The sequence below is a fragment of the Microcaecilia unicolor genome, chromosome 1 (genome assembly GCF_901765095.1).
Source record: "Microcaecilia unicolor chromosome 1, aMicUni1.1, whole genome shotgun sequence".
Taxonomy (NCBI): Eukaryota; Metazoa; Chordata; class Amphibia; order Gymnophiona; family Siphonopidae; genus Microcaecilia; species Microcaecilia unicolor.
This window is the reverse complement of record NC_044031.1, coordinates 395,951,870-395,968,896: the sequence shown is the minus strand read 5'-3', so window position 1 is coordinate 395,968,896 and position 17,027 is coordinate 395,951,870. Positions and strand designations below refer to the sequence as shown.

At 44.7% G+C, this 17,027-nt stretch overlaps 1 protein-coding gene across 1 annotated transcript in view; it reads left to right on the top strand.

Annotated features, from left to right (window-relative positions):
• The window catches only part of ELOVL2 (ELOVL fatty acid elongase 2), a 196,829-nt gene that overhangs the window by 116,164 nt on the left and 63,638 nt on the right, over window positions 1–17,027 (top strand). Inside the window, exon 5 of the mRNA XM_030210995.1 lies at window positions 4,493–4,664. Within this exon, the coding sequence (XP_030066855.1) occupies window positions 4,493–4,664 (172 nt within the window). The remainder of the gene's footprint in view (window positions 1–4,492; window positions 4,665–17,027) is intronic.

The window sequence follows — 17,027 nt, the reverse complement described above, 5'->3', positions numbered from 1 at the left end:
CTTGCCCCCTCTCCCGTGATCCAGTGTGGCCAGGATCTCCCCCATTCCTTCCCTCATGCCCAGTACCCCTCTCTATGACCCATCCCTCCCCATGGCAAGGATCTCATCCATTCCTTCCCTCATGCCCAGTAGCCCTCTCTATGACCCATCCCTCCCCATGGCAAGGATCTCATCCATTCCTTCCCTCATGCCCAGTACCCCCTCTCTATGACCCATCCCTCCCCATGGCAAGGATCTCATCCATTCTTTCCCTCATGCCCAGTACCCCCTCTCTATGACCCATCCCTATCCATGGCAAGGATCTCATCCATTCCTTCCCTCATGCCCAGTACCCCCTCTCTATGACCCATCCCTCCCCATGGCAAGGATCTCATCCATTCCTTCCCTCATGCCCAGTACCCCTCTCTATGACCCATCCCTCCCCATGGCAAGGATCTCATCCATTCCTTCCCTCATGCCCAGTACCCCCTCTCTATGACCCATCCCTCCCCATGGCAAGGATCTCATCCATTCCTTCCCTCATGCCCAGTACCCCCTCTCTATGACCCATCCCTCCCCATGGCAAGGATCTCATCCATTCCTTCCCTCATGCCCAGTACCCCCTCTCTATGACCCATCCCTCCCCATGGCAAGGATCTCATCCATTCCTTCCATCATACAGCTTCAGCAGCGAACGAAGCAGCTCAGCAGAGAACGAAGTTGCAGCATCGGAAGATCCATGGCAGAGGAAATCAGCTGGGGATTCATTCTACTGCAGCGCGGGACCAGCCTCATATCCGCTAACAGCTTTGCAGCGTCCCGACTCCAAGTCCCGCCCCTTAAGACACAAACTTCCTGTTTCTCTGTATCGGAAACAGGCTGTTTGTGTCTTAAGGAGCGGGACTTGGAGTCGGGACGCTGCAAAGCTGTTAGCGGATATGAGGCTGGTCCCGCGCTGCAGTAGAATAAATCCCCAGCTGATTTCCTCTGCCATGGATCTTCCGATGCTGCAACTTCGTTCGCTGCTGAAGCTGCAGCAACCAGCGGAGGAGGGATAGTGGCTGCCTGGCTGGTTTTCTGCTGGGTGGGCCTGAGATGAAAATGGGTGGGCCCAGGCCCGTCCAGGCCCACCCGAGGCTACGCCCCTGGTTTAACACAAGCTAGTGGAATCACGGAGCCCAATACCCTACACCGACCACAATGCATTGCTGATGTGACTCTGCAGTGGGCATAACAGAAAAGGTGTCACACTCACCTGAGAGCCACATCAGAACCAGGGAAAGGCTGTCACACGATAGAACACATTCTGCTGTCATGGAGATGGGTACGGCATTTGAGGCTGGCATAGAGGCTGGGAAAAAAGTTTTTTTGGTGGGAGGGGGTTTTTTTGGTGGGAGGGGGTTAGTGACCACTGGGGGAGTCAGGGGAGGTGATCCCCAATTCCCTTCGGTGGTCATCTGGTCAGTTGGGGCACTTTTGGGGGGCTTGTTCGTGGAAAAACAGGGTCCAAAAAAAGTGACCCAAAATCGCGGTAAAAACGCCTTTTTTTTTCGATTATCGGCCGAAGACGTCCATCTCTCCTCGGCCGATAACCACACCCCAGTCCAGCCTTCACCACGCCTCCGACACGCCCCTGTCAACTTTGTTCGTTCCCACAACGGAGTGCAGTTGAAGTCTACCAAAATCGGCTTTCGATTATACCAATTTGGTCGCCCACGGGAGAAACACGCCCATCTCCCGATGTGGGTCGAAATATGGGCGTGTTTCACTTTCGATTATGAGGCGGTTGATAACCTCTGCAGAAGGATAATAAATATATAGCAAAAAAATTTCCATTTTTAAAATGTGATTTATTTGCATGAACCATTATTTTAAGAAAAAAATTTCAAATCTGGGGAAGTTCCAAGATGGCAGGCAGAAAGAAGTCAAACTCAAATAATTTCCCTTTACCTGATGTTTTCAACATAGGGTAGTATAAGTTCTGAGGACAACCTTCAAAGTATTTCCAGCATCATATACCACAAAATTGTCCGTTTAATCTACAAGGATGGTTGCTCAGTTGGTCTCCCAACTGAGCAACTTTGGAGGTTGTCTTCACTGCCGGCCACAGATTTCATATGGCCTCCTCAAAACCAAGTTCTTCCAGCTCCAGTTCAACAGGGAGACACTCCTTGGGAAACTTTAGAGATGATACCAGGATCCAACTCTAATATCTCCTTTGAGAAGGAGTGATGATCTGAGATTAGAGGATGGAGAAAAACAATCTGGGGGCAAGGCACTGGGTCATGTGTGCCAGGGCCCAGTAGTGAACTGGAAAACAGAGTGGGCCAAGAAGTGACACCTCAAAGATAGAACCTTTCTGTAGGCCAGCTACCAAGCAGATTCTTCCTTAAATCTGCCACTATAATGCTCAGTGCTCATGGAATGCTCTTGCCATCCAGGAAAGACAGCAGCTAAGAAAATAGATGTGTGCTAAATTACTGGTAACATCCAGGCATTGATTAATTGGCAGGGGTGCTTAGTAGAGCAGCATGTTCAAGAAATAGCTGATTTATGTTCTGCAATTCAAAGCTTGCAGGGAACAAATGCTGCTTTTGACCAGGACAAGATGATTATTTGCTGGAAATAGAAAATCTGGAGAGCCAAGCTAGACTTCCAAACTTGATTTTCCTGACACTTCCTAAAATGCCTGTTTTGTCCACTCTTGACATGCTTAAGAAACATTTCCAGGCTGCCCTCAAGATCCTGCCTGAAGCTGTTCCTTTACTAGCTGAGGCTTATTAACTTCCAGCCAGTGTCTGGAGAGAAATTAATGTGTCCCTTGGGGAAGAACACATAGAAATGGATTTTTTTGATATATTGAATTTAGCTCACACCTTTTTAGTAGCAGCTTTGGCCTCACCTAAGTTATGATCTCTAACTTCCTTCCCCCAACCTGGACTCCTCTTTTGTCTGATCTGTTTTTAAGGCCCTTAAATTTAAGAACTCAACAGGAAGGAATTTTAATTAAGACAGATCGAGGTCTTGTGGAGGGACATTTTCGAACGGGGATGCCCATCTCTGAAGATGTCGTGGCAAAGGGACGGGGCATCCCATATTATCGAAACAAGATGGGCATCCATCTTTCATTTCGATAATATGGTCGGGGATGCCCAAATCTCAACATTTAGGTCGACCTAAGAGATGGTCGACCTAAATGTTGAGATGGACGACCTTGGTTTTCGCCGATAATGAAAACCGAAGACGCCCATCTCAAAAATGACCAAATCCAAGGCATTTGGTCATAGGAGGAGCCAGCATTCGTAGTGCACTGGTCTCCCTCATATGCCAGGACACCAACCGGGCACCCTAGGGGGCACTGCAGTGGACTTCACAAATTGCTCCCAGGTGCATAGCTGCCTTACATTGGGTGCTGAGCTCCCCAACCCCCCCCCCCCCCAACCCAGTCCCCACAACTGGACACCACTACCATAGCCCTAAGGGTTGAAGGGGGGCACCTACATGTGGGTACAGTGGGTTTCGGGTGGGTTTTGGTGGGCTCACATTTACCACCACAAGTGTAACAGATGGGGGGGGGGATGGGCCTGGGTCTGCCTGCCTGAAGTGCACTGCACCCACTAAAAACTGCTCCAGGGACCTGCATACTGCTGTCATTGAGCTGGGTATGACATTTGAGGCTGGCATAGAGGCTGGAAAATGTTTTTTAATTTTTTTTTAGGGTGGGAGTGGGTTGGTGACCACTGGGGGAGTAAAGGGAGGTCATCCCCGATTCCCTCTGGTGGTCATCTGGTCAGTTCGGGCACCTTTTCAAGGCTTGGTCATGAAAAAAATTGGACCAAGTAAAGTCGGCCAAATGCTTGTCAGGGACGCCCTTCTTTTTTCCATTATCGGCCAAGGACGCCCATCTCTTAACCACACTCCCGTCCCACCTTCGGTACACTGCCAATTCGCCCCCATGAACTTTGGTCATCCCCACAACGGAAAGCAGTTGAGGACGCCCAAAATTGGCTTTCGATTATGCTTATTTGGGCGACCCTGAGAGGAGGATGCCCATCTCCCGATTTGTGTCGGAAGATGGGCGTCCTTCTCTTTCGATTATGCTGCTGTCAGTCTTCTAAATTTTGAACATTTCTCTCAGGATCAAAATCCAAATGTTTAAGGTTCGGCTCCTGGGGGCAGAAAGAGACATACCACTCCCAGGATGGGTTAGATTTACTAAAGTGTGCTGTTATTGCAGCCTAATGCTGATAATGTGCACTGTTTGTACATAGTTTAGTTGACTGACAGATATAGATGACCATCTGATGGTCTATTAGTATCAAGATGGTTTACAGCTGTAAAAAACATTGTAGAGAGCAGGAAAGGAGGAACCTGCAGAAAACAGCATGCAATAAAATGTGTTAGCATCTAACAGTGCATGGAACATTGGTTTGCATCACAAATACATTTGAGTAGTCATTGTGTCAGTGAGCAAAAGATTTAATTTCACATCAGTGCCCTATTCCTTTTACAGGTGGCAAAAGTTCTATGGTGGTACTACTTTTCCAAAGCAATCGAATTCACAGACACAATTTTCTTTGTTTTACGGAAGAAAAACAGTCAAATCACATTTCTTCATGTTTATCACCATGCCACAATGTTTAACATCTGGTGGTGTGTGATGAACTGGATTCCATGTGGACAAAGTAAGTATTTTATTGTAAGCCCAGAAGATTTAAATTGACCTTCCCAACGCAATGGGTACTCATGATATAAGATTGCATTAAATTTATTTTTGGCCTACAGTATTATGCAGTAGTAAAATATATGCACTTTAACTCTTTCTCTCTCTCTCTTGATAGGACAAGGGCTAGCCACAAAGGTTACTCAAACTTGTTTTTTTAAAACACAACTTAAGGGGTTCTAGTGGATGGAGAAGGCAAAATGCCCTAAGATCTACACTGGTTGACTCATAAAACTACCAAACAAGCTCTATCAGTCTTGCCATAAAACTATATCCACAAAAGGGATACTTTTATTTTAGGTGTATTCCCAGAAAATGAAGTATATATAGGGCAATAATTTGACATACAGAGTAAAAACAAATAGAATCCCAAAGGCCTGACTCCAAGTAGGTTCCTTCTCCTTCTCAATCTACCCTCTTCATGGAGAATCTCCCTCTGCTTCATTTCTTCAAGGTCTCAGACTCTCCTCTTTCAGTACTAGTGTCACCAGACTTTCTAGAAGAAAATTCTCTCCTCAAAAATATCTCCTTTGGCAAACTGAAGAGTAGTAAATCACCAGGACCTGATGGTATTCACCTTGGAGTCATCTTTGATTCCTCTTTCTTCTTCTCTGCGCATATTCAACAGATCGCCAAAACCTGTCGTTTCTTTATCTATAACATTAGCAAAATTCACCCCTTCCTTTCTGAATACGCTACCAGAACCCTTATCCAAACCCTTGTCACCTCTCACTTGGATTATTGCAACTTACTTCTCACTGGTCTTCCTCTCAGCCATCTCTCTCCTCTCCAGTCTGTTCTGCAGCACGACTTATTTTCCGCCAAAATCGTTATACCCACACTAGCCCACTCCTCAAGTCTCTTCACTGGCTCCCTGTCCGCTTCCGCATATAGTTCAAACTTCTCTTACTGACCTTTAAATGCATCCATTCTGCAGCCCCCATTACCTCTCCACTCTCATCTCTCCCTACATTCCTCCCAGTGAACTCCGCTCACTGGACAAATCTCTCTTGTCGCCCCCCTTCTCCTCTACTGCTAACTCCAGACTTCGTTCCTTTTCCCTCGCTGCACCTTATGCCTGGAATAGACTTCCTGAGCCTATACACCTAGCTCCATTTCTACCTGTTTTCAAATCTATGCTAAAAACCCACCTTTTCACCACTGCTTTTGACTCCTAGCCACTACTCAATTTCCCCTCCCCTTGTTCCTTCTCATCCAGTACTTCCCTTGTCCTTAATTGTTTTGTTTGTCTGTCTTATTTTTAGATTGTAAGCTCTTTTGAGCAGGGACTGTCTCTCTCTATGTTGGATGTTCAGCGCTGCGTGCGTCTGGTAGCGCTATACAAATGTTAATAATAATAATATTCATCCCAGAGTATTAATAGAACTGAAAAATGAACTTGTAGAGCTACTATTAGTAATATGCAATCTATCCCTAAAATTGAGTATGGTACCAGAAGACTGGAGGGTAGCCAATGTTGCGCCAATTTTTTAAAAAGGTTCCAGAGGAGATCCGGGAAATTACAGACCGGTGAGTCTGACGTCAGTACCGGGCAAAATGGTACAGGCTATTATCAAGAATAAAATTACAGAGCACATACAAAAACGTGGGCTGATGAGACAAAGTCAGCACGGATTTAATGAAGGGAAGTCTCGCTCTATAAAAGAATCCTGGTCGGGATTGGTGACTTGCCCAATCGTGGGGCATCTCCCACTCCTCTGTGCAACCCAGTTCTGGATAGCCTATACCCTCAAATTGTGCATAAGCCCTGGCTTACATAGTTCTGGAAAAGTGATTACAGACTCCGGTGTAAACAAATACAAGGTGACGTGGTTAAATAGATAAAGCTAATGTGGTACAACCACTCTTGGGGATCATGCAACAGAAATTTTGTGTTATGTCCATATCGTGGGGTAGGGGAATTTTTATTTATTTATTTTGGTACTTGGAAGATGTTTGTAGATTGCAATGCTACCATTTGAAGGCATCGTGGGAGTGTAAGGTTAATTATGTCCCTGCTACCTCAGTTAGGCCTCGATAGCCTGCTAGGTCTGTTGGTTTAAAGCATAAGAAGACTCCTAAACCATTGGCGAACTGAGGAGTGGTTATTAGACCTTCACTCAAATCTACTTAACATATTGCACCAGTCACCAGTAAATAAACCAGCATAATGGAAGTGCAAGCAACTTCAGCACATGCTCTTTATTTTGATGAAACATAGGACTTGGCTACTGTTCACAGCTTGCTCGTGAGGACGTAAGGATCGTGAGTATCACAGCATTGTTGAAAGTGCGAATAGAATTGGTATATATAACATATGCAGTTTCTAACCTGCAAAGGCGATCTTGTAGTTGAAGCTGTGGAGAACAGATACTCTGATTGCCTGATGAAAAGACCAAGAACAATGAAGTTTGTTAAACTGTTTTTCATCAAACTCTGTAGAATATGTAGGAACAGCACTCGCTTTAACATCCATCTATGTCGAGAAGAGTACTCCATGTAACATCAAATTATGCTGATGGCAACACTCAAGACAAGATGGTGGCTGACTAACGGGCTAACGAACTGTTAGCTCCTGATGCCACCTCAGAGCTACCCGTCGTTCAGTTACCTGTTGGCTGAATGATGGCCCGATTTCGGTCGCGCCAGTTTTCCTTGCTGTTGCGGCATCCTGATTTCACCCCTTTTCACCAGTTTTCGTGCGGTAAATCGTGGGGAAGCTCTGGCCAGCGTAGCTCGCTTTCCTTCATGTCGGTGGGCCAGCTGCTAGCCCTATCGCGTTGTGCCTGCTCGTGTGGCCTGTTCCATTGCTCTTGAGGGTCCTCGGGAAATCCGTCGGCGTTTGGCCATTGATCGTCTGCTTTTCACCGGGCCTGAGCCTGTTTTGGTCCGGGGCGCCGTGGTTTGCTGTCTGTTTGCTGTGGCTGCCTCTCTCCCGTTCTTCATCATCATTTCCATCGGGGAGACTGCTGCCTTTGCTGCCCTGGCCCAGGCGATCTTCTGGCCGCTGTGTTGGAGTTGTTCCCCTGCTGACACCGCCGGCTCTTCCTCTTCTGCCGGTCTGTTGGAGCAGTGGTGGAGGTTCATGGCTTGGAGGGCCCCGACGGTTGGAGCTGCGGAGGAGGACCGTTTGAACCGCCATCTTGGATCCTGCGCCGTTGACTCCGTTGCAGGTGTTGCCTGCCTTCAGCTTTCGTCAGCCTCTGGTGATCGTTGCCTCTCTCCTGGCCGCGTGCTGCTGCTGTTTTCTCAGTGCTTCGTCTGTGGTATCTGGGCACTGCTGCAGTTCCCGTTTGAGGATCACCTTGCCTGGACCAGTTCGAGCCACTCTGTTTTGCCTGGATCTCCGCCATCCCTCTTGGCTCCTCTGGATTTCTGCTGTCCATCTTAGTCTCTCTTCTCTTTTCCTTTCCCTTCTTACCCTGTTTTTCTTTTTTTCGTCCCTAAATATTGTAATGTAACTGTATTTATTTCAATAGTTCATTGTAAGCCACTTTGAGGCTGCTAAACTGCGGCAAAAGGTGGGGTATAAATGTCCTAAATAAATAAATAAATATCAAACGGAAATGGTTGACAGAGGAATCTGGTTAACAAGGCCAATGGTTAATTAGAATGTAGCGAGATATGCTTGCAATTGCACAGGAAAATAGGTTAATATCTAGCATACTCTTCATGACACAAACATTTTATAGGTTAATATGTAACATACTCTTCACAATACAATTGTTTTTCTGCGAAGAAATGGCCCCAGCATGGCACGTCCACGCATGAGTAGATATGCAGGAACAGTATTCCTTGCATAATATTATGGGATATCAATAGTTATGTGTGGGATGTATGTGTGTTTTCCCAGCTATTCCGGCTTACAATCTTAACAGTCAGCACTTTTACCTACAAGAAGTAAAGCATTAAATTTACCATGTGTATTTATTTTCATTTCAATTATACCAATGTGTACTTATGTGTAAACCCAATCAGTGATTGTTTTCTGAATACCTCAGTTGGGAGGAGTGATGGATCATGTATTTATTCCACCAAACCCCTCTCCTATCGTCACTGGTCTTCATTATTTTTTTTATCTTTTTCTCTTTTTTAATAATTCTTAGCTCTCTTTATTCCTTATATGTCAAACTCCCAATATTTCACTTTATGGGTATTTTCAAAACATTTTCAAACATTTTAATTGTTCAATTGAAACTCTTTCACTTGTCTTAAATTTGTCAGCTCCTGCAAAATTTTAAAATAGATATGGTCTAGTCTTGACTCTTATGTGTCCACTATTTATTTACTTAACTAATAGTTTTGATCCCTGTTTCAGACCTTTTCTAGATACTGTACATGATAGATGATAAATTTCATAATTTTTGTATCTAGCAATTTCTCTGACAAAATTATTTTCGTACTGCTTTGTCTCATTTAATTCTTATTAAATGAGACAAAGCAATTAAATGAGGAAAGAATTAAAGACTTTTCTGTTGTACATATGTTCTTTTCAAAATTCAATAAAGATACTTCGACACAAAAAAGAAAATCCATTGCTGTCCCCACTATCTTAACTTTTCTTCTTAAATTGCCATGACGAATATCTGGTAAAATCCAATCAACAATCCTTTGTAATTCCTCAAAATGACACTGAAAAGTCAAACAATGCTATTCTAAAGACTCCTCCTTTTTTATCTGCCAGTTACACAATGTCTGTGTTGAATCATAAATTGGCAGGACGTCTGTTCTATATAAAGAACATGGGCACTGAATTACATCAATCACAATAGTTCAGAATCTTAATTTAAGAGTTTGACATCCTTCTATTGTAATTGCACATATAGAACACAGACCACAGCACTTGGGTCAACCTGACTCTCCCTCCAAATTTGTCCATACATCCAATTTACATAGTGCATTATTTAAATTCCAATGTAGTGCGCCATCATGCACCGACTAGACACAAATCAAGCATGCACACTGAGCAGGCGGGTAGCCTGATTTCAATTTGGGGAGGGGCCTGAGCCCAGAGGGGACATTTTGTCCCACCTCGCAACTGCTCTCTGTCCCCTGCTGCAACCCCACATATCTAGGCTGGAGGGAGTCCCCAAGTTCTGCCAGCAGAAGATTTCTTCCAGTGCTGTTCACTGCCATGCGGCTTGCCCTGCTCCCCCCCCCCCTCCATGACACATATGCTTGGTTTTAATGAAATTGAGCATGCGCAAAGCTTCACATATGCTTAATTTCACTAAAACTGAATATACACGCGGGTGGGGACACAGGGCAGGCAGTGCAGCAGCAGCAGCAGCAGCAAACAGCGCTGGAGGAAGGATTCTGCTGGTGAGGCTTAGGGACCGCCACCAGCCAAACCCGCAGACCTTGGGGGACCAGAATCCAATTTAGGGGGCCAAGGCCCTCTGCGGCTACACTGCTGACACTGAGGACTTACCGGTGTTTCTTAAATTTTGTCTAATCATTCAGATGACCAAGTATATTTTAGCACATGTAACCCCCCCCCCCCCATTATAATGGGGATTACTGAGAGTGTTTATGTAGAATTATCCAGGGTTACTGGGGGGGGGGGGGGGGGTTCTAGGATTAGAGGTTTAAGAGGAATGGAGATCCAGCTCAAGGGGGTGGGTTCTGGAATAATTTGTAGTTGGGGAGGAGTTAGAGTTCATAAAAGGGATTACAGAGGGGAGCATAGAGTCTTTGGCTGTCTGTACCCCTGCTGGGATCCTTGAAGGAGAGGGGGGGGGGGGTCCTGGAGTGGCAGAATAAACTAAGGCTGATTTAAGCATAGTTGCTGCCCCTAACAGTGAAAACTGAGAAGGCATAAGGAGCTCTGGGTAAGCAAGGGGAGCCCAGCCCTGGAGCAGGGAAAGCCTGTTCAAGGCCAGGGTGTAGCTCGAGAAGTGCATTGCTGGAAGAAAGACAGCCAAAAGTGTTTGTGCCTGAAGGAGTTGGATTGTAATCATGAATAACTGGAGCAACCTTGGATTATTGACAGTCCAAAGGGACAGGTAAAGGACAGGGGAAGCTGTATATATGTAAAGTACTTTGGGTTTGCTGAAGGAAATTGCATTGGAAAGTGATTGAGGTTGTAATCCACAATCTCGAGTGAACAGGAGAGCTTCTGAAACAATTAGTTGACTCTACAGATGAAGTTATAAAGTGGTTTACCTGCCGTTTACATAAAGTTTAGTAAAGTTGAATTTACAAAAAGATATAAGATCCTTGGAATGTTGTGTGGTTCTTTGGAACGGGAGTGAGGACGCTTATCTATCTATCTATCTATCTATCTATCTATCTATCTATCTATCTATCTATCTATCTATACCCCACAATTTTCCCACATGTTTGCAGGTTCAATGTGGCTTACAGTGCCTTGGACTGGCCCTTATGAGCCCCACTTCATTCCCCATTGCCACCAGATCTCTATTTCGGACCTTGACCCACACCCAAGCTCAAACAGGAGAGATTGTGCAGTGTGGGGAATGTGGAGTGAGAATGTACAGCAGTGTGAGGTGATTCACATGGTGTGGCCTGGGTCGGAACTGAGCTGGTGGTGGTGCAGGCAAGACCCAGGTTACACATACATCATAGTCTTCTGTTCCAAACAATTTTTTTCTTGGTTGCAGTGAATGATCTGTATTAAAGTAGACATGTTTCCTTGCAGTCTTCACAACTTTCTTTGGGTACCCCCCAGGGGATTAGCCAGACTTCGGCAGGAGGGAGGGTCCAGAGCCCAAGGTGAGGGGGCACATTTTAGCCCCCCAGCACCGTTGAACCCCCCACACTATTTTTTACCTCCCCGCCGCCACCACCACCTTTGACCCAGCACCAACCCTTCCGACCCCCTCTTCCCACTGCCGCCAACCCTCCCCCACCCCTTTCGACCCCCTCTTCCCACTGCCGCCAACCCTCCCCCACCCCTTTCGACCCCCTCTTCCTGCTGCCGCCGTCGGGTACCTTTGCTGGCGGGGGTCCCCAACCCCCGCCAGATGAACTCCTCACAGAAACAGAAGCCTGCCCTTGCAGGTCAGCAACGCGGCTGCGCCGGAGAAGAGGACTTCAGCTAGCGGGGGCTGGGGACCCCCGCCAGCAAAGGTACCCAATGGTGGTGGCGAGGGAGGGTTAGCGGTAGGAGGGGGGTCAACGGGGTTGGCGGCGGGGAGGCAGGGCCAAATCTACAGGGGCCCATGCCCCCGTGGCCCCACATAGCTACAACCCTGGTACCCCCTAGCAAACAGTTGTTGGGACAATATTGAGGATGTCTGATAATATTCTATGGTAGAATCACAAATTCACCAATATCGAAAACTTGGAGAATGGCAGACCGTCTTTAAGGTACCTAGGATGCATAATCAAGAAAGGTGTTCTTGTCTGTGTTTTTAAACACTGAAGTAGAAAACCTTTTGGTCCATAGTGGACCAGTACATCCAAAAATGAAATAGTGGATTCATAATGTACAGACTAACTGAATAGAAGAACAACAATTATTCAGATGGCCCATAAACACCTCTAATTGATCTTTAGAACCTGCAGCCAAGAAAAAATTATTTTTATATGGAAACATAACCTTTAGTGGTGCTAGCGCGAGACCTACTGGTAGGGGCTTCATTTTGGAGACAGTGCCAGGGCAAGAGAGACTGGGGATTGCTTCTGCTCTAGGACCGCTGAATCTAGAGAAGGGTACTTTGGGGGGGGGGGCGAGTTTGATGGGGGTTGAATGGCACCGTGGTCCCTTTAAGCTCTAGCCCAGGAGAATTTCTTTGAAGGGGTGAACAAACACGTGGATAAAGGTGAGCCGGTTGATATTGTGTATCTGGATTTTCAGAAGGCGTTTGACAAAGTACCTCATGAAATACTCCAGAGGAAATTGGAGAGTCATGGGATAGGAGGTAGTATTCTATTGTGGATTAAAAACTGGTTAAAAGATAGAAAACAGAGAGTAAGGTTAAATGGTCATTATTCTCAATGGAGAGGGTAGTTAGTGGGGTTCCCCAGGGGTCTGTTCTCGGACCGCTGCTTTTTAACATATTTATAAATGACCTAGAGAAGGCAGTAACTAGTGAGGTAATTAAATTTGCTGATGACACAAAGTTATTCAAAGTCGTTAAATCGCAGGAGGATTGTGAAAAATTACAAGAGGACCTTACGAGACTGGGAGACTGGGCATCTAAATGGCTGATGACTTTTAATGTGAGCAAGTGCAAATTGATGCGTGTGGGAAAGAGGAACCCGAATTATAGCTACGTCATGCAAGGTTCCACATTAGGAGTCACAGACCAAGAAAGGGATCTAGGTGTCGTCGCTGATGATACGTTGATACCTTCTGCTCAATGTGCTGCTGCGGCTAAGAAAGCAAATAGAATGTTAGACATTATTAGGAAAGGAATGGAAAACAAAAATGAGGATGTTATAATGCCTGTGTATCGCTCCATGGTGCGACCGCACCTCAAATATTGTGTTCAATTCTGGTCGCCGTATCTCAAAAAAGTGGAGTGGAGTGGAGGAGTGGCCTAGTGGTTAGGGTGGTGGACTTTGGTCCTGGGGAACTGAGGAACTGAGTTCAATTCCCACTTCAGGCACAGGCAGCTCCTTGTGACTCTGGGCAAGTTACTTAACCCTCCATTGCCCCATGTAAGCCGCATTGAGCCTGCCATGAGTGGGAAAGCGCGGGGTACAAATGTAACAAAAAAAAGATATAGTGGAATTAGAAAAGGTGCAGAGAAGGGTGACAAAAATTATAAAGGGGATGGTACGACTTCCCTATGAGGAAAGGCTAAAGTGGCTAGGGCTCTTCAGCTGGAGAAAAGGCAGCTGAGGGGAGATATGATAGAGGTCTATTAGCGGAGTTTAAAAAATGGTTTGGACGGCTTCCTAAAGGAAAAGTCCATAGACTGTTATTAAATGGACTTGGGCAAAATCCACTATTTCTGGGATAAGCAGTATAAAATGTTTTATACTTTTTTGGGATCTTGCCAGGTATTTGTGATCTGGATTGGCTACTGTTGGAAATAGGATGCTGGGCTTGATGGACCTTTGGTCTTTCCCAGTATGGCAATACTTATGTACTAATTGGACCATGGCTTCGAGTCCCAATGCCTGGGGTGGCTGGACTAATGCTGTTTGCGAGGTGTCTCGCAAGCAGAGTTATTCATTTACCATAGGAGTCAGCAACCTGTGGTGTTGAGATACTGCAGGATGAAGAATCCCATGGTAAATCAAAGTGTGGTAAAAGCACGCATTTTATCACATCTTGAAAACATCCCCTCTTACTGCCATACATTTTAATTCTCCAATTTGATTTTTTAAAGATGTCTAGTATTTGTATATAATTTATTTATTTTAAAAAAATTTGTATTCCCAACCTGCCCAGCAGTTGCTGGGTGTAATTTGGAAATAAATCAGGCCTTCAAAGAGCAGAGGAAAGAAGAGAAGCAAAGAAAGCACAACTTCTGACTGTAAAATCTAGTGGCTGGATTTAACTTTGCTCCACTGACATGCTGGGGCCAACATTCACGTGGTCAGTGGGCAGTGCAGGCTGCATAAACACATCTTTAAAAAGTTTGGGTCACTTGAACAAATAGTTTTGAATGAATATAGCCAAAATTATCCATCTGAAAAGGGGGCAGGATAAGGGACATTCCAGGGGTGACTGCTATTAAGCATACAAGGTATTTGGTCATGCGCCTCACCAAATCCACCCTACAAATCAGCAGCTCCACATCTACCTCATACACAGATCATTCTCTTCCTCTGTCAATTCCTGAAGAGGATCCAACGTTTAAGCGGTGGTCTGAGTATTTGTTGGATAATTGATAAAGAAGATCCTCTGATGAAACAATTGGCAAAATGGGTGCCAATTAGAATCTTTCTTTTGAGATGTGTTGTGCTATTATTATTTTATATTATTATTTATTTAATTTTGCTCACACCTTTTTCAGTAGTAGCTCAAGGTGAGTTACATTCAGGTACACTGGGTATTTGCTAATCCTCATTATATGTGACCTGCTTTTCGAAATGATAGAAAAATGAAAAAAAAAAAGAATAATGAAGCATATGAAGTAAATTTTCATGTTTTGTGAAGAAACTTTGGTTATTGCAAAGTGTGAATTAAAAAACTGTTTTTTGAGACCAGTGATTGAATTGTTACTAAAGATACTCCGAGTCACCAACATAAAAAAAAGTTGTGTGACATCTCCAAAATACCCTTCTGTGGTGATCTGAGTCCCACTAGGTTCACATTTCCTGAGCTGATTGGCCAGGTAGCTTGGAGCTCCCTTACACAAATACTCATGTTCTAAATTCCAATGACTCAACAGTTTAAGGCTCGAGGAGGGAATGGAATAGGTGAAAAAATTCTTCAGGTGGTATGAACAAACACGAATGTTGCAAATAATGTGTATGCTCAGTATGGTTCGAATGTCTCTGAATCTGATAATGTTTTTGCATTAATCTAAACTGCATTGTGTGGTTCCTTGGTGGACCTGAAAGGCATTACTGTTAGAGGCTTTCTTATCCAACATACCCCAGTGATGTCACTGCATTATCAATGAGATGCATGTGGGTTTTTCTTTCTCTTTCCTAGCATCAAGTTTAGTTAAAAGGCAGTGGTGCTAGGTATGATTCTTGGGCACTTTAAGGTTTAAACTCTTTTTTTACTGCTTCCTCTTTTGAAACATGCATTCAATATATACTTCCATTTTATTCAACCACTTTTTCTGTATTATTCGACCTTTCGATTATCCAACAACCTGTCGGTCCAGTATACGTGAAATATGAAAGCTCAGATTAGATCAGATTATAAATAGACATTTCAAGTTATACCTGCTGATTTAGATGTTTCAAGTTATATGAGTATATTCAGCACCACCACCTCAATGGAGAGCACTGCTGGATCTATATATTAATTGGTCACTCTGCTTCCCTGGATGGCTGGCTGGCTGGCTGGCTTCATAACAGCATGCAAATGAGCTGATGTCAGCTCGCCTCCAGCTTTCCCTTTCCTCTCAGTGTCCCGCCCTCATGGAAAGACAAAATGACATCAGAGGAAGGCAGGACACTGAGAGGGAAGGCAAGGGAAGGCTGGAGGTGACGCGAGCCGAGCCTGCCGCCGCTGCGACCTGAGGTAACATGAACGGCTTAAAGGCAGGGTGGCAGGAAGGAGAAGAGGGCAGGGGAGAGGAGGGGAGAATTGCTGAACACAGAGGGGAGAGAAGAGAAATCGCTTAGACGAGAGCCTTCCTGTGGCCCGTTTCATTTTTCACAAAACAGACTTTGTTGCTTGTATAGATATAAACTGAAAGCATGTATTATGTATAAGCACATAAGCGCTGCAAATCTGGGACAGACCAAAGATCCAGCAAGCACAGTATCCAACAGCGGCCAATCCAGGTAACCAGTACCTGGCAAGATACCAAAGGAGTAAACAGATTTTATGCTGCTTATCCTAGAAATAAGCATTGGATTTTCTCAAGTCCATCTTAATAATGGCTTTTGGACTTTTCTTTTAGGAAATTATCCAAACCTTTTTAAAACCTTGCTAACCTAATTGCTTTTACCACACTCTCTGGTAAAGAATTCCAGAGTTAACATAAGTGTTGCCGTACTGAGACAGACTGAAGGTACATCAAGCCCAGAATCCTGTTTCTAACAGTGGCCAATCCAGGTTACAAGTACCTGGCAAGATCCCAAAACAGTACAATATATTTTATGCTGCTTATCCTAGAAATAAGCAGTGGATTTTCCCCAAGTCCATTTTAATAACGGTCTATGGACTTTTCCTTTAGGAAGCCATCCAAACCTTTTTTAAACCCCACTAAGCTAACTGCTTTTACCACATTCTCTTGCAATGAATTCCACAGTTTAATTAAATATTGAGTGAAGAAATATTTTCTCCAGTTTTAAATTGACTACTTAGTAGTGTCATTGTGTGCCCCCTAGTCCTAGTATTTTTCTAAAGAGTATACATCTACCCATTCCACTCCACTCAGTATTATTTTATAGACCTTTATTATAGCTCCCCCTCAGCCATTTTTCCTTAGCTCACACCTTTCTCAGTAGTAGTTCACAGCATGTTACATTCAGGTATAGTAGCTATTTCCTTGTCCCCAGAGTGCTCACAGTTTAATTTTGTACCTGGGGCAATGGAGGATTAAGGGGATCTTTTACTAAAGCGTAGCTCAAGTTATCTGCAGCAAGAATAAAATGGGCCCTGTTGCAGATAACGCAAGCTAAGCTTTAGTAAAAGACCCCTTAAGTGACTTGCTCTAGTTCTCAAGAAGCAGCAGTAGGATCTGATCCCTGACTTTGCTGGCTGGTCAGGTACTCTAAC